General features: G+C 52.8%; 2 protein-coding genes across 2 annotated transcripts; one reads left to right on the top strand and one right to left on the bottom strand.

Moving 5' to 3' along the window:
* Positions 1–3,424: 3,424 nt before the first annotated feature.
* ANGPTL6 (angiopoietin like 6) lies at positions 3,425–21,922 on the bottom strand. The gene is made up of 5 exons (XM_089905493.1): positions 15,202–21,922; positions 14,221–14,398; positions 13,478–13,665; positions 13,128–13,398; positions 3,425–12,619 (listed from the first exon to the last, which is right to left on the bottom strand). The coding sequence occupies exons 1-5, from the start codon at positions 15,775–15,777 to the stop codon at positions 12,429–12,431; spliced, it is 1,404 nt and encodes a 467-aa protein (XP_089761619.1). The 5' UTR covers positions 15,778–21,922; the 3' UTR covers positions 3,425–12,428.
* On the top strand, positions 7,734–12,217 carry SHFL (shiftless antiviral inhibitor of ribosomal frameshifting). Its single transcript, XM_022557406.2, has 8 exons — positions 7,734–7,995; positions 8,465–8,588; positions 8,776–8,825; positions 10,200–10,238; positions 10,368–10,517; positions 10,998–11,101; positions 11,248–11,402; positions 11,935–12,217. The coding sequence occupies exons 1-8, from the start codon at positions 7,975–7,977 to the stop codon at positions 12,138–12,140; spliced, it is 849 nt and encodes a 282-aa protein (XP_022413114.1). The 5' UTR covers positions 7,734–7,974; the 3' UTR covers positions 12,141–12,217.
* Positions 21,923–22,018: the final 96 nt, after the last annotated feature.

Raw genomic sequence — 22,018 nt, 5'->3', positions numbered from 1 at the left:
CATGGGCAGAGAGGTATCTTGGGACTCTGGTCTTGAGATGGGCAGGGACCTGGGACCCTTTGCTGCAGTGCTTAAATCTGGACAAACCTCGAGCAACAAAATACAAAGAAACTATATGGGACGAAAAATAACTGCGTGCATGAGCAGTTGGGGAAAGTTATGGACAAAAAGATAGAAAAGACTAAAAAGACTCAACTGCCACTTCTGAAGAGCCTGGACCAAAAACAGGACATTGGGAGCAAAAGCAGGGCACTGAGCATGCCCCCTGCACACAACACCACCAAAGGGGTGGGCAAAACACCTAAGCCACCCCTCCGGCTCGACCCCTGGACACACCCTCACCCTCACTGCATATAAGAACAAGCTTCCCTCCTTCAGGGAGCGAGCAAGCAAGGGGACCTGTTGCTTGCTCTTGCTGCCCCGGCTGCTGCAGCAGAGGCCCCAATAAAGCCTTGCGTGAATTTTTTGTCTGGCCTCTAGTCCATTTCTACTGATTGGGGAAGGCCAAGACCACTGGTCGGTATCAGTCTGAACCTGCATCTTGTAACAAGAGTCGAAACAAACATTTATTGAGCACCTATTACGTGAAGGCTCTGATCTAAGCACTTCACACACATGAATGCTTTTCTTCTCCCAGCAACTCTAGGAGATGAGGACTGTTTTCTTCCCATTTCCTAAATGACAAAAGGAAGGCGCCCAAAGGGTGCATATCTTCCTTGAGTACCTGGCAACAAAGTTTCTCTTTTGATTCTGAACTCTGTTTGGAAATCGGGATGTTTTTAAGTTACTGTTTTTCTTCAAATATCACCATCGTGAAGTCAGATAGAAAAATAAGTAGCTGAAAGGAAAAAGATCTGGAAGAATATATTGGGTTAGCCAAAAAGTTCATTCGGGTGTTCCCGTAAGATGTTATGGAAAAACCTGAAGAAACTTTTTGGCCAATCCAATACATCAAATTTAATGAGGCTTATCCTAGGAGCAGGGCAATGAGGAGTTACCACCCCTTCCTTTATTTTTGTTGTTGTTGTTGTTTTTAATCATACATGAAGATCTAGCAAAAAGATTCCCCAAAAGGCAGGCATATGGGAAAGAAAATGTGATGCCCCATCCAAATCCCCCCTCCCCCGCAAGGAACCAGAACTGCCCATGGTTTGCTTGCCCACCCTGTGTCCTCTTTCCTGCAGTTTATGGTCACCTCTATGGCCACAGGCAAAACTATAACTTAAGGTTTTATTTTCCTATGTATATAAAGACTTCCTCTTTCTAAAACAAATATTTCTTAATGTTTAACTTTTTTTTTAAGAAAAAGCACACTTAATTTTTGCAATCAGAAAAAAAAAGGCAGAGTGTCCTGTGTTTTTAGGGGGGGCTATCCACAAATTTGAAATTTCAAAATGTGAAATATAAAGAAATGAAGTCACCTGGCCACCCCAGCTCCCAGAGCTAAGGGGACCTCATGAACTTTCCCGATACTTTCCCTGTGAACTTTCCAGAATGTGGGATCAATAATTAACTGTGGAATAATAATAATAATAATAATTAACTGTGGGTATTTCTGCTGCCAGGAGCAGACACGGGGCCACCAGGCCCAGGGCTGGAGCAGAGAACTGTTTTCCCACAGTTAATGCCTTAGGAAAAGCAACATAACCAAGGTGGTGTGGTCATAAAAATAGCTACATGCTCCTTGGAGGGTTACTATGTTTTGCATCCTCTAAATCCCATAAGAATATAATGCAAGCCATATATGTAATTTTAAATTTTCTAGCCGTCACATTAAAAAGGCAAAACAAAACCAGTGAAATTAATTATAATAATTTTATTTAGCCCAATATATCCAAAATACCATTTCAACATGAAATCAGTACAAAAAGTCAATGATGTGTTATTTCACATAAATCTTCAAAATCCAGCGTGCATTTGACGCTGATGGCACATCTGATTAGGACCTGCCACGTTTCAAGAGCTCAAATGCCACATGTGACCAGTGGCTACCCTTTCAGACAGCCCAGTTCTCAATGGTTTATCTATATTAACTTATGGAACCTTCACAATAACTCTATTTCCATTTCAGAGATGGGGAAACTGAGGCCCAGAAAGGCAAAGAAATTGCTCAAAGAGCTAGGAATGGACTCAAACCCAGACTGTCTGGTTCCAACGTGTGCCCTCTTGACCTCTATACTTCTCATCGTCAATTCCAGCTGGAAGGAGCATTGCGGTCAGCTGGCCTGAGTTCAAGTCCTGACTGTGCCACCTATAAGCCAGGTGCCTGCATGATTTGCTTAATTGCTCTGAAATGCAGATTCTTCATCTGAAAAAGGGACACTGGCACCTAGCCAGAAGGCTGAGGGATGACTTGATAGCCTAAAGCCTGGAGGACACCCCACAGAGAGCCTGGCGCCCAGCTGGCCCCTGGGTACGCTCAGGCTCTTTTAGCCGCTGCGATTTCTCCACTCACCAAGTTCATTTGAGCAGAGTCCCAAACAAGCTACCCAACTTTTGCACATAATGCATTCTTGGAAACATGTTTGAATGTGACTTCGCAAAACTTGAACAATAGATTTCTGCGCTGTAAAGGACATTCCATTTACTAAGGACTGCACAGATTATGAAATCCCAAATTACTTCTCACCTCTTAGGTGTCATTGTCAAAGATAGATATCCAGGGTTTCATACATGTTATTTTAAAACGTAATTGGATTTGTCTTATTGTGTATTTTCTTGGTTCTCATTACAAAAGTTATGGATGCTTGTTGCAAAAAAAAAAAAACCCAAAAATTTGATTGTTAGAGAAATATGCCATGTGGAAAGTAAAGGTGTTGTGGAGATCCACATGCAGAAATGCACACAAATGGTTTGTGTGTGTGCCCAGGGAGGGTCATCAGCGAGGCCCCAGCTGTCAAAGCATCAGAATACGAAAGTTGAAAGAGACAATTAAAATAGCACACAATCTTCTGAAATTTCATGGGCGCGTGCACACACACAGGAATAATGAACTACGAGGATGAAAAAATTTTTTCTGTTATTAATAATAAAAAAACAAATACTGATCAACCATGCTAGAGAAAAGATAAATTATCTTTGTATTCTCTCCACAGAAAACATTACAAATCATTGTCATATGAAGAGTCAGTTAAAGAGTACATAGCCATAGGACTTCCCTGGCGGCGCAGTGGTTAAGAATCTGCCTGCCAACGCAGGGGACATGGGTTCAAGCCCTGGTCTGGGAAGATCCCACATGCCGCGGAGCAACTAAGTCCGTGTGCCACTACTACTGAGCCCGCGCTCTAGAGCCCACGTGCCACAACTACTGAAGCCCGCACACCTAGAGCCTGTGCTCCTCAACAAGAGAAGCCACCGCAATGAGAAGCCTGCGCACCGCAACGAAGAGTAGCCCCCACTCACCGCAACTAAAGAAATCCCACGCGCAGCAACAAAGACCCAACGCAGCCAAAAATTAAAAATATAAATAAATAAATGTATAAAAAAGAAGAGTACATATCCATAAAATGTGGGGAAAAAGTTTTGAGAGGCATGTCTGATAGCTAATTAATAAAAATATTTTGTTATTAAAAAAAATAGCACACAATGCTTTAGTAAGTGTTGCCGAGTTGCCCTCTCCAAAGGTTCTACCAAGGGATGCCCTTTCCAACCAACGGTTTGGAGATTTCCCATTTCCCAACATCTCCAATTCTGGGCATCCCCAAATTTCTTCATTTGGTTAAACTGAGGGGGGACTTCCCTGGCGGTCCAGTGGTTAAGACTCCTTGCTTCCACTGTAGGTGGCACGGGTTCTATCCCTAGTCAGGGAACTAAGACCCTGCATGCCACGCAGCATGGTCTAATTAATTAATTAATTAATTAAACTGAGGGGGAAATTGACTAGGTTGCAAAAAGTACACACATGCTTCAATCAGGTCCATTTCCTCCACAATTAAACCTATGGTCACCCAGCATATGCCTCAAAAGGTTCAACTAAAGATCAAGATTTGCTGCTTTGGGCATGAGCTTCCCCTCCCTCCACTCTCCCCCCTGCTCGCTAAGCCGGAGCCATGGTGGCCTATAGATTTCTGCAATAGACCCTGCCCCATCCCACCTCAGGGCCTTTGCACTTGCTGCTCTTTCTGCCCTGCACCTCTTCACCTAGTTAGTTCCTATTCATCCTTTGGAGGGCCCCTCTTGAGCAGGTTCTTGAACCTGTCTTCCCTTTTGTAATAATATTACCCCCATTATAGGATTGCTATGAGGATCAAATGAGATACATAGTTCAAGACACTTGACACAGTGTTTCAGAAAGTGTTAAGGTTTCAGTTCATTGGGACTTCTCTGAAGGTCCAGTGGTTAGGACTCAGAGCTTTCCTGCCGTGACCCACAGTTCAATCCCTGGTCAGGGAACTAAGATCCTGCAAGCCACGTGGAGCGGTCAAAAAAAAATTCAGTTCAAGAGGCACCTCCTCCATGAAGCCCTCCCTGACCACCCTACCCAGTTCAGGGTCCCATGTGTTGTCCTTTCTCATGGTCTCTCAATTTCTCTTTTTTGGTACATATCATAAATATAATTAAATAACCACTTGTGATATCATGTGCTTCATGTTTCTCTTTCCCATTAAGACCATGACTCCAGAAGGGCAGAAATGGTGCCAGACACCACGCCTGCCGGATAGGAGGCACCTGATGCATGTCTGTCAAATTAATGAATGGATGGATCAAGTGGGCTCCGTCTTTGACTCAATTATACTAAAGTGTCAGAGGCTACACTTCTTATCACTGTTATCAGCACATCCATTTTCTCCCTTTCCACACCTTCTTATAAAGACAAAGGATAAAATGCAGAAATGCTCACACCACTCACTACAACCAAGCTACATCTGGCCAGACGGACCAAGATGGCCACAAAGCTCAAACAGAACTGTTGGCGGGTAGGTAGCGCCCCCATGTGTTCTCTGGGAATCTGTTTTTCCGATCATCTACAAATGCCAAAATTGAATACTCAGGTTGTATCTTTATTTGTCCTTCTGAATTGACTCTCACCCTTCTCCCCCTGCCCTGTGCCCTGACAGGCTAACTGCATGACTGGCTCCCTTACCTTCCTTGCCTGCTGGTGCAGCCAGTGAGAGGCTCCAGCAGGAGATGGGAGGGGAGGAGGGGAGAGAGGGCAGGGTCTTTATTCCCCTCTCCCTAAACATGGTCTGGATCTAGTGACTCAATTTTAACGCACAGGCTGTGGCAGCAGGAGTGATGCTACGTGACTTTCAAGGTGAGGTCTTGGAAATATACAATTTCCACCTGGCTTTCCTTCTCTTGGGTTGCTTGCTCTGTGGAGGCCAGCTGCCAGGTTGGGCGTATCAAGCACAAACAGCCCAAGTAGGGAGGAATTGAGGCAGCCCTCCAACAATCAGCACCCACCTGCCAGTCATGTGAGTGAGCCACCACAGAAGCAAGATCCTCCAGCCCCAGTCAAACTTTCAGATGGCTGCAGCCCCAGTCAACACCTTGACTACGACCTTATGGAAACCCTGAGCCAGAAAGCTCAGTAAAGCCATTGCTGGATTCCCGACCCACAAAAACCGTATGAACTGATAAGTGTTTATTGTTTTAAGCCAGAACATTTGGGGATAATTTGTTATGCAGCAACAGAGAACTACGACACCTGGTAACAAGAGTCCCAGGCTCCCACCTCTACCTGGAACTCTCTTCTCCCACATCCTTCAGGTCTCCACTCAGATGTTACTTCCTGCAGGCTTCCCTAAACTCCCTTTACCCATCTCCCTGCCCCAGTTCATTTTTCATCCTGGCATGTATTCTCTCCTATCCTATTACATATTTGTTTCTTGTCTGTCTCCCCCACTAGAATGCTAGCTTTATGTGGGCAGGGATCTTTGTTTTCTTTGATGCTGCGTCCACAGTGGAACAGTGCCTGGCACAGAGTAAGCTCTCACTGTGGTGGCCATTAGGATGAGAATCTAGCAGACCTGAGTTGTGTGGGGGCTGGATCAGACTCCCACCTGTTTCCTGCCTGCTCTGTGCCCACCCTGACCAAGGGGTGGGACGTAGCTGTGACCTCCCCCTCCACTGGGTAAGTAGTAATTGGCAACTATACTGGGAGAGCCCCTCCACGTCTCCCCACTTCCCTCAGGATAAAATCCCAGGTCCTCTGCGCTGCCTATACCACCCCCCGTTCCCTGCCTGAAATCCCACCACTCAGCACAAAGAACCATGAACTGTTTACATGCACCCCAGGGAGGGGTGCATACACCCCACAAACAAAACTTTGGGGTTCAGGTAGAAAACATTAGAACATTTTTTTAATCTTTTTTTTTAAGTTTGCTAAGGAATATCATTATGTAATAAATACATTATTATAAAGTGATCTACAGAATCTCTTAGTATAACTGTATTTGTATATAATTTATAAACAAATATCCCTCTGGGGGTTGAGCTTCAACATTTTTACTGATAGAGGTGCATGTTGAAAAACAGTTTTACGGGCTTCCCTGGTGGCGCAGTGGTTGAGAGTCCGCCTGCCGACACAGGGGACGCGGGTTCGTGCCCCGGTCCGGGAGGATCCCACGTGCCGCGAAGCGGCTGGGTCGGTGAGCCGTGGCCGCTGAGCTTGCGCGTCCGGAGCCTGTGCTCCGCAACGGGACGGGAGAGGCCACAACAGTGAGAGGCCCGCGTACCACAAAAAAAAAAAAAAAAAAAAAAAAAGAAAGAAAAACAGTTTTAGGAGTCATTTATCCTAATGCAATTTTGCCACCCCCAGAGGACATTTGGCAACGTCTGGAGACATTTTCAGCTGTCATGACTGGGGCAGGGGTGCCACTGGCATCTAGTGGGTTGAGGCCAGGGATGCTGCTAAACATCCTACGATGCACACGGCAGGCCCCCACCACAGAGAACCATCCAGCCCAAAATGCCAATATTGCTGAGGTTGAGAAGCCCTGGCCTAAAGCGCTAGACTCTCTTGATTCTGGGGGTTTTGCACGGCTAGCTGCTTCCTTCCCCCACTCCATTCTTCACCTGCTGAGACTTCACACTTCCAGGACTCCTCCAAGAAGACATTTCTGATACGGCAAGGCTGGGACAGAGCCCCTCCCCCGCTTGCTGGGTTAAAATTGTCCTGGCCCCCCCGGGGTTCTCAATCTTACGTTTTACAGTGCAAATCCCCTGGAACCCCTAGACAGCCCGATTCTGCAGAACGGCTAGGGACCAGGAATCAGTATTTTTAGCAAGCACCTCCTCCTTCCCGCCAACTGCCTGCCCCTTCATATTTTGCACATAGTAGGTGGCCCAGGGACTAGTTGAATGTCTACAGCATGCCAGGAGCTACTAAGTGCTCTACCCGGGGACTCGAATCCTGGCACACGCACGCGCGCGGACACACACACACACACACACACACACACTCCAGGATGTAGCCACTATCATCATCCCCATCTTACAGAGGAGTAAACTGAGGTTCAGAGAGGGGACGTGGCGAGGTAAGAGGCTCAAAGTGAGAAAGGGGTCCAGGTCCTAATTAGCGCCTGATTCCTGGGGGAGAGGAGGGGACAGAGCGATGGACTGGGGGAGCACGAGCTAGCGGGGGCCGGGAGACACACCGCGGCCTTCAGATGCGGCCCCGCCCCCACGAGGGACGTGAAGACGCGGACCCCGCGCAGCGTGGGGACATGTGACCGACTGCAGAGGCCGCGCCGCCTCCCCCGCCCGAGGTCTGCGCGCTCCGCCGCAGGGTGCAGATCGGGGGCGCCCGCCTGGGTTTGGGGCGCAAGAGCAGAGGTGGAGCCAGGGCGGAGCCAGCGCGCCCCGTCCCCCCTCTTTCCAATCGAAAGCGAAACGGAGGGCTGGAAAGGAAGGGCGGAGCCGGCCTGGAGGCCCCGCCCCCTGCCCTGAGAGGCAGCTGGACAGACGGGCGCGCCCAGGTAGGGGGGCGCTGAGCGCCCAGTGCGGACCCTCGCTGGGACCGGCGCCGCCACCATGTCTCAGGAAGGTGTGGAGGTAGGAGAAGGCTACAACTGGGCCGGGGACCCGCGAGAGATGCTGGGGAGGAGCCGGGGGACGCGGAGGGGGCTTCGCAGTTCCTGGGGACTCCATCCGAAACCTAGACCTTCCCCCAGGCTGGCACTCGTCCCCCTCAGAAAGGAGAGGGACCGCCACATGCCCCAGAGCGAAATGCGGCCTCCTCGAGGAAAAGCGGGGGCTGCTGGGTCAAGGGTCAGAGGCCAGGGGTTACCTGGCCGGCCTCCTCCCTTAGCCTGGGACGTTCGCCTTAGTCCGCTCCCTCCCCCAGTGCCCTGTGGGGACTTTGGCTTTTTCCAGGAAATGCAGTAGAGGGATTGGGGGGGTGGGGTGCGGAGGCTAAAACCAAGGGTCAAGTTCAGGCCGTGAAAAAAAGGATGCCTAGGGATGGGGGAGGGGCAATCGCGCCTCTCCTTCCTCCATCTGAGCCCCTGTCTCCCCACCCCAGCTGGAGAAGAGCGTCCGGCGCCTCCGGGAGAAGTTTCATGGGAAGGTATCCTCCAAGAAGGCGGGGACTCTGATGAGGAAGTTTGGCAGCGACCATACCGGAGTGGGGCGCTCCATCGTGTACGGTGAGCAGGCGGGGGTCCTGCCTGCAGGGGGTTCCGCTGGGGAGCGGGGAGGGGGTGTGGTCTCTGCTGAGGGTAGGAAGAGGCGATGAGATCATCTCTTTGGGGGGTGGTCTGTATCGGGTTCGGGCCCTGAAACTCCCACAAGGTCTTTCAAAGGCCTTTCACTTACACTTACTCTCCCCACCAGGGGTAAAGCAGAAAGATGGACAGGAACTGAGTAATGACCTGGATGCCCAGGTAAACTGCGCCCTCCCCTCAAAAGATGTGGTAAGGGGAGGGAGAACAGAAGGGTCAGGCTCATCCATGGTGAGCCCCCTCTGTGCCTTGACAGTCCACAACTCATGGTCTAGCCTCATTCACTTATGCACCTCTCAGTCGTGTATCTGGCCAGGGAGCCTGCAAACAGTAGATGCTCATTACATGCTGACTGTATTAAATGGAAGAGAGAGACAAGAAACTAAGCAGTGAAACGAATCAGGATTGTCATTATAGAGGAGCCAAAAAGATCAGGGAAAGCTTCCTGGAGGAGGAGGTACCAAGTTCTTCAAGACTAAGGAGGCGTGACCTCTGGGAAGGGGAGGGGTTGGAGAGGGTCTTCCTGGAAGAGGGGTGGCATGACAAAAGGAACGTACAGACAGGCTGGGATGAGCAGGAGATCAGAGAGGAGAGGGGCAGGGGAGCCCATGTGAATGAATGAATGAATGAATGAAAGGCTTTGCATGGCCACTTTGCCCCTTAGATGGCTTTGGTGGCTGGCGTACCGGTTGGCCTGCCTGAAAGACCCAGCACAGAGTTGTTAAAGAGTATAATAAAGTACGTATTATACCCTTAACATTTATATATTTACAGTTATACATATAATGAGTATGATAAAAATAGCAAAGAGTATCATTGATTGAGCACTTCCCCTGCGGCAGGACTCCAGGAATATTACCCGTTGACTTACTTCATTGCCACAGGTCCTGTGAGACAGGTCCTATTACTTATCACGTTCATTTTACAGATGAGAAAATTGAGACACAGGGTGATGACGTCACTCACCAGGTTCATGCTGAATGCAGGTGGCAGCTGGGATTTGAACCCAGGCCACCAAGAGTCAGAACCTGGGCTCTTAGATGTCCCTCATTAGGAGGAGTGGCTTGGCCACACCCCCACAGCTGGAAGTGATGAAGCCAGGGTTTCAACCTGCATCTCTCTGAATCCAGAGCTCAAGCACTTAACCTAAAGCAGCATGGCCTCAAAGAGGTGACCTCTCACAATGCCAGGAAGTGTGTGGCATTCATTGGCAGGAAGGGAGCATGGGGTCCAGCCTGTTCCACCATGCTCACTCAGGGTAATCTCAGGCAAGCCCTCTCCCGGCTCTGGGCCTCAGTATCCCCGTCTGAGCAATGGGGATGACAGGTGTGCCCACCTCCCAGGGTTGCTATAAGGACAACTGAGGTCACACATCCTGCCCTCAGGAAGTGTATGCTGCTCAATCAACTCCTCCTGAGTTAGGGACACTCTACTCTTATATGGGGCCAGAACCCTGCCTCCCCGTGCAGAAGCCCCGCCCCCAGAAAAGAGGCGTGAACCACATCTCCAGTTTCTGCCCCTGGTGTTTCCACCCAGGACCCCCCAGAGGACATGAAGCAGGACCGGGACATCCAGGTGAGTCCAGGATGTGGGACAGGGAGGTAAGCAGGGAGGACATCCATTGGGGTGTTCATAGGTGAGGAGGAGGGACATTGTAGGGGCAGGAAGGGGAGAAGAGGGCTGACCACCCTCTCCATTCTGCAGGCGGTGGCGACCTCGCTCCTGCCACTAACAGAAGCCAACCTACGCATGTTCCAACGTGCCCAGGAAGACCTCATCCCTGCCGTGGACCGGCAGTTCGCCTGCTCCTCCTGTGACCATGTCTGGTGGCGCCGCGTGCCCCAGCGGAAGGAGGTGATAACCCAACCTCTGACCTTGGTTCTGTCCCGGCTCCACTCCAAAGCCCCACTCTCAGTGTCCAAACCTCTGACCCAAGAACATCAGCCTCTGAGAGCCCAACCCCGGACCTGCAACCTCAGAGATCAACCCCAATCTCAGACCCTAACCCCAACCCACTGAGCTGGACTTTTCAACTTGACATTCAATTTGAGAAGCTCAACTCTTATCCCGGAGCCTGACTTCTGACTACACAGTTTGACAGCTACCACAGAAATCAAACCTGACCCCCAAACCACAACCCCAAATCTGGCTTCTGAACCCCCTGACCAGTGGTATGCTTCTGGTAAATGCCTAATAACCGGCTCTCGTGGGGCAGAGGCACCCCCAGATTTACAGTGTTTGCCAATTTCCATAGTGTAAATCTCGATCTGGCTAACATCAGGCTATCACTGCTCACCTCTGACAGCGAGCCTGCCCCTCTCTCCGCACCCCCAGGTGTCCAGATGCAGGAAATGCCGGAAGCGCTACGAGCCGGTGCCCAGTGATAAGATGTGGGGCGTGGCTGAGTTCCACTGCCCGAGATGTCGGCACAACTTCCGGTGAGGGCACAACTTCCGGTGAGGGCGCTGACCCCACCCCCACCTCCCATCCTCGGCCCTGCCCCACCCCAGCCCTGCCCCTCCCTGCCCTGGCCCCACCCTGGCCCAGCTGACCCTTGGACCCTCACGGCCCTGCCCGCCCCCAGGGGCTGGGCACAGATGGGGTCCCGGTCCCCCTGCTACGGGTGCGGCTTCCCCGTGGATCTGACACGGATCCTCCCTCCACGCTGGGACCGGGACACAGATCGCCGCAGCACCCACACCCACTCCTGCTCAGCTGAGGACTGCTACAATCGGCGAGGTGAGGGCCTGGCGCGTCCCCATGGCCTACCCCCCCATTCCGGGCATACATCTCTGAGCCTTTAAGAACCAAGGTCTCTGCCTGCTTCTTCCGCATACCTCCTAAGGCCTCAGTCCTGGGGGCCTTTTCATCTCCCACTGCAACGGCCCCTCCTTCCACATCTTCCACGGGCCTCCAGCCTCCTTACCTCCGGGTCACTCAGGACCCCTGCCCCTCCTAACACCCACCTCCCATGGCGTCATCCACCTTCCATGTCTCCTCACATAAAGTTCTGTGGTTTCACTCTGGTGGCCCACACCCCAGTGTCCTGTGGACTCTGCCCCTGTGGTCTCTGTGTTCTTGGCTCCTGTTGTGTCCTCTGTAGTCTCAGGTGATGCCCATGTCCCTGGGTCTCCTGTGGCTTCAACACCTGTGACTTTCACCTCTGAATTTCCTGTAGCTCTGGCCCCAGAGCCTGTAGCCTCAGCCCCTCCCCTCCCCAGAGCTCCCCGTGGCCTCAAGCCCCACGACCTCAGAACCTCTCCCTCCCCAGAGCCCCACGTGCCTGGGACGTCCTGCGCACACCCCAAGAGTCGGAAGCAGAACCACCTGCCCAAAGTCCTGCACCCCAGCAACCTCCACATCAGCAGTGGCTCCACTGTGGCCACCTGCCTGAGCCAGGGGGGCCTCCTGGAAGACCTGGACAACCTCATTCTGGAGGATCTGAAGGAGGAGGACGAGGGCGGGCACGGGGAGTGACCCCTGCCAGGTGCAGATGCAAACCAGACACGGTCTGTGCATATTTTGTGTTGTTATAAAATACGAGCTCAAACGGAGATCTAAATGCCCTTGGGGAGCTGTCTGGGTCCAAGATGCTGGCAGGGGGATTCCTGGGTCCTGTTTTCAGGGTCCTGGGGAGCAGATCCACAACGAGAAGAGGTCTGTGGGACGCGGCCCACACTGAGTCACAAAGGAGGTGTGGCCAGGACAACTTGGGCTCCTGCGGACACACATCCCCTGTGACCTGGGGGACAGATGAACAGATGGTCACAGCCTCAGGGGCCTGATCAGCATGGCAGCCTTCTTGAGAGAGTAAGCCCCACCACGAAACTCGGCCCAGTAAACGCCGTCCTGGTAACGGCTACGGTAGTGGCCACCACGATGCCACACACCATTGAGGTTGGAGTGGGCACAGGCATGGTACCACCAGCCTCCCCGCTGGTACAGGGCGCAGTTACCTGAGGGAAGAGAGAATCCATGTCTTCTCACCAGAATAAAAGCCTCCACCAGCACCTCATTAGTACAAGGCTTTTGCCAGGCATCCTCTGTCCCCATACCTTCTTCAGAGTAATAGCCTTAATTCCTTCCTTATCCCCTTACCAAAGTATAAGTCACATTTTCGCCATTCTTTCTGCAAACTAGGAGCTTTACCTCTCATTCCTTTATCAGGGAAAACAACCTTCTCTACTTCCTTTCTAGAATAAGAGTCCTAGCTCTCATACCTCCCCCTATTCCCCCCACCCCCCACCACCACCTTTCACAAAGGCAGGAGTCCTGACTCTTACTGCCTCATCAGAGGATGAATCTGGACTCCGCACCCCCTCACCAGAATAAGAGTCCTGTCCTCCACTCTCCTGTTTATCCTGGTCCTTACCAGAGGAAAGTCTTACCCCACCCCCTTTCATTTCCTCACTAACAGTCTCCTACTCCCTCCCCACCACCACCACCAGAATGAGAGCTCTTTACCAGAATAGGAGTCTCGGTCCCTATCCACGGTGCTGAAAGGCTTGTCATTGTGCCAGGATAGAGAGTCTCCAGCATCTCCGTGGTAATGGCCAAGCCGTAGGCGGTAGTGGTCACTCTCAGGCTCCAGGGAAAAACCATCATAGTGGGCACGTGCCCCGCGGCCTCCCCAGTCCTCGAGGAGCACCAGTAGCTCATGGTCCCCATGGCTGGTCAGCTGATGCACAGGTTCAAGGCCCAGCCAGTACTCCCCATCAGGCTGCCCAAAGCCCACCTGGCAGGGCAGGAAAGTCAGGGAGTCAGCAGCAGGTCCCCTTCCCCTGCCCAGCCTTGCCCCACCCACCTGCGCTCACCTTGTAGTGCTGCCAGGTAGTAAAGAAGTTGACGGAGCCATCTTGCCGCCTCTGGATCACAGTCCAGCCTCCACCTTCCAGCTGTTGCTCACACCATGCTGACAACACATGCCGGCCCACTCGTAGCTCATACACTCCGCTCTGTCCATGGCCTGCCTGGCGGGCCTCTGCACAATCCCGCCATGGGCCTGCGGGCACAGGGATATGGGACAGGCACAACCTGGACCAGTCAACCCTTTACTGGAGTAAGAGTCCTGATTCTCACTGGTCCCCTTACCAGAACAGTCGAACTGCCTCTCCTATCCCCTCTCCAGAATAAGAGCCCCAATACCCCTTTTCTTACCTAAATAAGACTCTAAGTCATTCTTCTCTCACTAAAGCAAATGTGGAGCCTGGGATTCTTAAATTCTCCTTCTATGGTCTCCTCATCAGAATAGAGGTCTTGAACATGGCCCTCTGAATTCCCTCAAATTCTCACCAAAGTAGCAGTCCTGAATCCCCTGCCCTCTTGTCAAAGTAAGAGTACCTGTCTTATTTTCACACCATAGTAAGAATTTTGGTGTTTATCAAAGTAAGAGCCATATCTCCCTGTTCCATTATCAGGATAAAAGCATCATTTCCTCCAGGCCCCCCAGCATGAGAGGAATCTGGCATTAAAGTCCTGACTCTCATTTCCCTCTATTCATGCTGCACTGGGAATCTCCTGGCTCCTCACACCCCCAACAGCCCCGCCCTTGTCTTACCTGCTGGCTTGGTAGGGACAGCAGGGTGCCCTGAGGGCACAGGAGAGGCCAAGGGCCCCTGCTGTCTCAGGGTCTGGTCTCTCTGGGATTCTGGGGCTGAGTTCATCCTCCTGCTGGTGTCATTGGTGCCACCTACCAGACTGACTGGAACCACAGGCACCAGGGGCGGTGGCAGGACCTGGGGTAACCAAGAGAGTTAGATGTGACTGCACTAACCCTTATCCCAGGACGCTCTGGGCTCGTAAATCTCCTAGCACCCAGATGGGAAGATCAAGCAGGGGCGTGTATTGATCTTCCCAAGCCTAACTCTAGTAGTCAAGAAGAGACAGAGCTGGGCTTAAACTCCTGGTCTGGTGTTAATAGCTTAACCGATCTGTGCCTCCAAACTTTTCGGTGAAGTAGGGATAATATGAGTATATCCAATATTATTAACTTACTGAATCCTCCCAACAACCCTGTAAGTTAGGTACTGTCACAAAGCAACAGTTGCTTATTCAAAACCTAAGGTGAGACATAGTCCAGAATTTAGAATAATATAGCAGGAGTTAGAAACAGTAATGCAGGGTCTACCTTTATATTACCTAACACCCCCAACGAGGTCTTTGGTCTTTATCACATATTAATAATATGCTTGATTATAGGATCCTATGGGTATTCATATTAGGTAGATAAGTAAAGACTTCAAGTAGCTACCAGTTGCGTTTTGACCCAAATGAGTTACTGGGGAAGAGGTAGGGGTCCGTTTTTGGAGCTTTTTGTATTTCGGAACTAAGAATCATGGGGTTGGGACTTCCCTGGCGGTCCAGTGGTTAAGATTCGGTGCTTCCACTGCAGGGGGCACGGGTTCGATCCCTGGTCGGGGAACGAAGATCCCGCATGCCCCGCAGCGCGGCCAAAAAAAAAAAAAAAAGGGGGCCCATCTACTGAAGATGCTCACAAGAAGTGGCTGCTATTTGGGGAGGGAGATAGTTTCAGAGTTACCTGCTGCTGCCCGCCCGCACTCCCCGGGCACAGGCGTTCCAGGCGGGAGATGAGGCCACTCTGCTGGCTGACCAGCTGTGCCAGCTCGCGGAACTTGACGTCCAGCTGGTGGAAGCGGGCGGCGGCGCGCTGCGCCTCGGCCGAGGCGTTCAGCACACGCTCCCCAAGCAGCGCCAGCGCGGCGGCAGGCTCCGCCCCCAGGCCTAGCCCCGCCCCCGGGCCCGCCTCGTGCTGCAGCTGCGCGCGCAGCTGGCCCAGGCGCGCACTCAGGCCACGGCTCTCCTTGCGCAGCGCGCGCACCTCGCCGGCTACAGCGCCGTCGGCCGTCGCCAGCCGCTGAAGTTCGCGCAGCAGCTCCTCGTGGCGGCCCACTCGCATGCGCAGTGCCGCCACGTCGCTGGCGTTCACGGCCTCCGGAGTTGGGCGCGGAGCCGCCGGCCCGCTCCAGCACACGGCGCCTGTGAACTTCTGCGGGGGCAGCACGAAGGTGTAGGTGCAGCGCGGGGCGGCTGCGCGCGCCCACCAAGCGTCCAGCAAGAGCAGCAGCTGCATCGTGAGCAGCCGGGGTGCCGACATGGCGGACCTGCAGGCAGAGGGTGAACGGGAAGGAGGGGGCCCCGGAACCCAGGCTCGACCCCCGACTCTCAAGCTGGGCCATACCTATGTGGTCCCACGCGGGAATGCACAGGTGTACACCTGCGTAGATCAGGGTCCACACACGCCCGCCTCCATCCCTTTCCCTGTCCCGAGGCTGGAGATACGCCAATAGAATCCAGCTCTGGCCTCCCCACTGAGTTCCAGGCGCCCTGCGGGTCAGTGTGTCTCGTCCATTCATTCAGCAAGCATTCTCTGAGTGCTAACTGTGTGCTGGCCTCAGTTCTATGCGCTGGGAATACAGTTGGGAACAAAACACAAAAATCCCTGCCCTGGTGAGCAAGGACCAAATAAACTTAGAATTAATTGAGTGTATTAGACAGCCCTAGGTACTAAAGATAAAAGGTACTTTTAGTAAAAGAGGGGAATTCCCTGGGTGTCCAGTGGTTAAGACTCCCGGCTTCCATTGCAAAGGGCCGGGGTTCGATCCCTAGTCTGGGAACTAAGATCCCGCAACCTGCACGGCGCGGCCAAAGAAACAAACAACTACAAAAAAAAAAAAACAAACAACAACCAGTAAAAGACAGAGATGTAGGGATATGTGCAGGGGCAATTTGAGAGGAGGGAAGACCTGGAAGAGGTGACAGTTTTGAACAAAGACCTGAAAGAGGTGAGGGAGGAAACCATGGGGGTATCTGGGAGAAAAGAGGTCCCTGGCAGGGGGAATAGAAAGTGCAAAGGCCCTGAGGTTGGACCATGCCTGATGTATTAAAGGAACCTGGAGGAGACTGGAGCAGAAGCCATGGGGAAACAGGTGGCGGGGGGGGGGGGTGGGAGGGGCGGGTGAGGGGAGATGAGGAGGAAGTCTCACTAACTCAGTCTAGTAGCGGACACCCTATTTCCCATGTCCTCAGACCAAAACTCCAGAGTCATTCATGTCTCTTCATGGCAGATGGAACCCATCAGCCAGGCCTATCAGCTCTTGTGTTTAGACCCTGAATTCCTCCACATTCCCCCCCATTCTCACTCCCTCCCATGATCCCAGCTCAATACACCATCTGGATTTCCTTAGAGCAGCTGCCTGCCAGGTCTCCAGGCTTCCGTCCTCAACCTCTGCTCTGTTTCTCCCACAGTGGCCAGAGGATACCCGTGAACACCCAAGTCAGGTCACGTCCCTCCTCCTCTGCTCAGGACCTCTGTGGCTTCCTCCTCACTCCGAGGAAAAGCCCAAGTCCTCCCTGCAGCCCACAAGGCCCTGCATGCTCTGCCCAGGCCCCTCCCTGCCCTCCCCTCCTCCCATTCACCCTCCCACCCACCGTGCTCACTCTGCTTCAGGCACCCTGGCCTGGCTGTTCCTCAAACACACAAGGGACCCTCCAGCCTCAGAGCCTTTGCACTTGCTGTTTCCGCAACCTGGAATATTCTTCCCTGAATTTATCACAGCTCCCTGTCTCTCCTTATTCAGGTCTCAGCTCAGTTGTCTCCTCCTCAGAAGCCCTCTTTGAGGGACTTCCCTGGTGGCACAGTGGTTAAGAATCCGCCTGCCAATGCAGCGGACACGGGTTCAATCTCTGGTCCGGGAAGATCCCACATGCCTCAGAGCAACGAAGCCCGTGTGCCACAGCTACTGAGCCTGTGCTCTAGAGCGCGCGAGCCACAACTACCGAGCCCGCGTGCCACAACCACTGAAGCCCATGCGCCCGGAGCCCGTGCTCTGCAACAAAAGAAGCCACCGCAATGAGAAGCCCGCGCACCGCAAGGAAGAGTAGCCCCCGCTCACCGCAAGTAGATAAAGCCCGCATGCAGCAAAGACGACCCAACACAGCCAAAAATAAATTTAAAAAAAAAGAAGCCCTCTTTGACTACCCCATTTAGAGTTGCCCCTGCTTGGGCACGCCCTAGCACAGTCCGTCTATTTCATTTTAGCATTTATCACTCTGCAATTGCCTTGTTTGTTTGCCATTGTTTATGATCTGAATTCCTCCACCAAAACATAAGCTCCCAGAGGCTGAGCCTGGGTTTTGTTCACTGCTCTGTCCGCAGTGCCTAAAACAGTGCCAGGCGTCACACACACCCCGCAACACCCACATGCCCCGAGTCTGCCCACACGCCCCGCCCCCGCCAGGTGTTCCCTGGCTCCCACAGGTGAGCTGTATACTTGTGGCCACCAACCCGCGGCCCTGCAGGATCCACACGCGGGCCTCCATTGTCTTCATTCCTGGGGTTCACATACTTGCAGGCTGTCTGATGGGGAAACACATCCCTCCCACGTGCACATGCCAACATTAAGAAAATGTTCCACATGTCTACATGCTGGCCCTGTCCGCGCCAAGATCCACCATATTCCAAACCCACACATCCTGGTGGCCACACAGGCGCATGTCCTGCAGGCTTCATTGTCACACACATTGCCTTGTTCACACACTCTACAAGCATTCCTTGAGCACCTGTTGTGTGTCAGGAGCTGTTCCAGGAGATGGGGACACAGCTGTGACCAACACAGACAAAACCCCTGCCCTTGTGGAGCAGGTTGGGAAAACAGATGGTGGGTAGGCCAGAGGTAAGTGCTTAGTAGAAAAACAGGGAAGGGGGTGGGAGACCTGGGCTGGGGGTGCATTTTAAATAGAGGAGTCAGACATTACTGAGAAGATGACACTTGAGTGAAGACCTGAAGGAAGAGAGAGAAAGGGAAGAGCATTCAGGCAGAGGGAACAGCAAGTGCAAAGGCCCTGAGGTTGAACCTTACTTGATATTCCCAAGAAATAGCAGGGAAGCCTGTAAGGCTGCAACAGAATGAGTGAGGCGGAGAGCAGGAGGAAGTGATGGGGGCAAAGTGTGCAGGGCCTTGTGAACCTTGAGGAGGATTTGGGGTTTTACTCTGAGTCATGTGGGAATCATGGAGGGTTCTGTGCTGGAGAAAGGCATATTCACTACTGTACTCACACCCCAAGCACTAGCTACCAAGGGCAGAGCAGGGTCCTCTCATTGCTGCCCCCCGCCCAAAGACATCAGGCCCTCCACAACAGCGATGGACCAAACCCGTTTGAACTAGAGTGTGCGTAACGTCCACTGCCTTCCAGGATCTCAGCCTGGAGTAAAGAGGAGGTCTGGGGAGTCCCCCAGCCAAGCCAAGGCCCAGGTTTCCCAACAGACAGATTCAGCCTCCACCTGCCCTCCCACGCTCCTGCGCTCTCACCTCTCACGACCAAGACCCTGAGTTCAGCAAGGCCCGCAGCAGACACAAGAAGTCCAAGGAGGAGCTGAGGGTCCAGCAGGGCCTCTGAACTGGAGAAGGGGAGAGGCTGGTGGGAGAGCAGGAGGGAGGAGGCTTGGTAACCACCCAGAGCCTGGGACTAGAGCGGTGATGCTGAGCCCAGGAGCTCCAAACTGTAAATATTTAGCATTTCCCATGTGAGAACTGAGGCAGAATTGCCAGACCCTCCTGCCCAGGCCACCAGAGCCTGATAACACAGTTCAGTGCCCTGGACGTTCCCCCCACAGCACAGCACAGAGCGTGGGAGGCTGCAGGCCCAGGGAGGCTGGGTGGATCCCAGCCTCAGACATAGACAGGCAGACACAGACACACACACACACACACACACACACACACACACACACCCCCCACAGAGAACAACAGTAGCGAATATCAGCGGCACCTGCAGCCTGTCAGGCATGACTCTAAACTCTACATTTTGTATCTCATTTAATCCTAGCAACCAGAGCTGGTTTCTGTATGTAACCACATTTTACATCAGAGAACGGAGCCTCAGAGAGGGTGAGCAACTTGCCTGTGGTCACACAGCCAAAGAAAGGATCGGCAATGGTATTCGGCCCAGGTAACATGGCTCCAGAACTCACACACATATACCACAACAGTCATACACACACCTCTGTGTGTGCACATAACAGTAGAGCACAAAGACACACACGGATACCCAATGAGACATGCAAACCACTGCACAAAGCAGCAAAGATAGACAGATGGAATCTGTGTGTGTATATGTGTATGTGTGTGTGTCCGTGGATTTTCCCGGCACAGACAATTACAACAACATAACTGGAGGGAATTCCCTGGGGGTCCAGTGGTTAGGACTCAGCGCTTTCACTGCTGGGGCCCAGGTTCGATCCCTAGTCTGGGAACTAAGATCCCACAAGCCGCGTGGTGCAGTCAAAAAAAATAAATAAATAAAGACACAACTGGAAATAGCACAGATTTAGGAAGCAACTGTGTGTTCAAAATGTGGTCACAGGACTTCCCTGGTGGTGCAGTGGTTAAGAATCCGCCTGCCAATGCGGGGGACATGGGTTCGAGCCCTGGTCCAGGAAGATCCCACATGCCACGGAGCAACTAAGCCCGTGCGCCACAACAAGTGAGCCTGTGCTCTAGAGCCCTCGAGCCACGGCTACTGATCCCACGTGCCACAACTACTGAAGCCCGCGCGCCTAGAGCCCGTGCTCCACAACAAGAGAAGCCATCACAATGAGAAGCCCGTTCACCGCAACAAAGAGTAGCTCCCACTCGCTGCAACTAGAGAAAGCCTGCGTGCAGCAACGAAGACCCAACGCAGCCAAAAATTAATTAATTAATTAATAATAATAATAATCTACCTGCCAATGCATGGGACACGGGTTCGATCCCTGGTCCAGGAAGATCCCACATGCCGTGGAGCAACTAAGCCCGTGCGGCACAACTACTGAGCCTGCGCTCTAGAGACCGCGAGCCACAGCTACTGAGCCCACGTGCCACAACTACTAAAGCCCGTGCACCTAGAGCCCGTGCTCCGCAACAAAGAGAAGCCACCACCATGAGAAGCCCGCGAAACGCAACAAAGAGTAGCCCCCGCTCACGCAACTAGACAAAGCCCACACGCAGCAACGAAGACCCAACGCAGCCAAAAATAAATAAATTAATTTAAAAAACAACAACAAAAACTAAAAACAAAATACGGTCACACACGCACACACCACGACTTAAAGGAAAATACCCCGTGGGCTGAGCGTGTCTGTAAATCTGCATCAGGCATGTACACACCCAGGTACACATGGTCACACACTGGCAAGCGCAGAGACACAAACCAGGCACACGGCGAGCCCCTGATACCCGCCCACAGCCCAGCGCCAAGTTTCCATTTATCTCCCACACACACTCTCACATCCTCACACAGGTCAGGTCCTGCAGGGCCGAAAACAGACAGAACAAAGTGACTCACGTAGAGCCCCCACCAGGCTAGGGTCTCCGACTTGTAAGAAGGCCTCCCCGACTAGCAGTCTCCTCCCATTTCCTACAGTCCTGAACTCGTAACCCGAGTGGCCTCCCGGGCTGAAGGAGGAAATGGTCGTCCCAGATCTGAGAGAGGCTGCCAGGCTGGGCTCCCGGCCTGGGCTGGCGGCCCCCCCCCCACCCGCCACGCTGGGCCCCCTCCAGCTTCCCCCACTGGCAGCAGAGAGAGAAGAAACCTCCTAAGTCAAGGAGAGGGGATGACAGGAGGGAGAGAGAGTCAGAGAGACAGAGAAGGAGAAACGTCTGGGAGATCGGGAGAGAGATGGGAGATGGGGATAGAGATGAGAAGAGAGAAACGGGGATAGGGACAGACAGAGAGAGGAGAAAGATGGAACTTACAGATGATGGAGACAATTTTTGGCAAGTTCAAAGCTGGGGAGAGGGAGACAGAGACAAATGGAACAGGGAGAGAGATGTTGGGGGATCTCTTCCCCCCACCCGAAGGTTCTGGGGAAGAAGCCAGAGGCCTGAGGCCAAGGCTGGGGCTTTGAGCGGAAACTGGGAGGGGGTGAATTATTCACGAAGCTACCGCCTTGCTCTGAATTTCCAGAGGTGATGTGGAATTTCCATCCCTCAGCCCGTCCGCAGACAGGGCCCCCGCGGGGGACAGCTGGTCCTCAGGACCTGGGGCCTAAATGAGTACCTGCCAAGGTGCTATCCCCTTTTCGGGTCCCCAAGTGCCTGGCGCCAGTGTGCCAAGTACTGTGCATACATCATCTCTCTTAATTCGCGGGTCAGAGAGGAAATGATGATCATCCTCACTTTGGGATACTTTAGGAGCCTTGGAGTGGATAACGTGTGCCTCAAAATCGCACAGCTGGTGGAAATGGCCGAGGCGGGATTCGAACCCATGGATCATTTCGAACCGTGCCCCCACCCCCCCCCCCGGTTTCCACAGAAACAGGCACCAGGTGTCTCCACAGCAACCCCTCCGAGGTTTCC

The sequence above is a fragment of the Delphinapterus leucas genome, unplaced genomic scaffold (assembly GCF_059928025.1).
Source record: "Delphinapterus leucas isolate spDelLeu-1000000601 "Yukka" unplaced genomic scaffold, BTC_Dleu_Yukka2 spDelLeu_asBTCV2_sq25, whole genome shotgun sequence".
Lineage (NCBI taxonomy): Eukaryota > Metazoa > Chordata > Mammalia > Artiodactyla > Monodontidae > Delphinapterus > Delphinapterus leucas.
Note: the sequence above shows the minus strand (reverse complement) of the source record. Positions and strands in the feature narration are given on the sequence as shown.

Bases quoted from the DNA above. Each gene is read 5' to 3' on its own strand.
- ANGPTL6 (XM_089905493.1), bottom strand. From the start codon at position 15,777: ATGTCGGCACCCCGGCTGCTCACGATGCAGCTGCTGCTCTTGCTGGAC. The intron at 13,666-14,220 runs GTAAGACAAGGG...CTGTGCCCGCAG, and splicing joins TGTCCCTACCAAGCCAGCAG to GCCCATGGCGGGATTGTGCA. The intron at 13,399-13,477 runs GTGAGCGCAGGT...CTGCCCTGCCAG, and splicing joins CTACCTGGCAGCACTACAAG to GTGGGCTTTGGGCAGCCTGA.
- SHFL (XM_022557406.2), top strand. From the start codon at position 7,975: ATGTCTCAGGAAGGTGTGGAG. The intron at 8,826-10,199 runs GTAAACTGCGCC...GTTTCCACCCAG, and splicing joins GTAATGACCTGGATGCCCAG to GACCCCCCAGAGGACATGAA. The intron at 10,239-10,367 runs GTGAGTCCAGGA...TCCATTCTGCAG, and splicing joins AGCAGGACCGGGACATCCAG to GCGGTGGCGACCTCGCTCCT.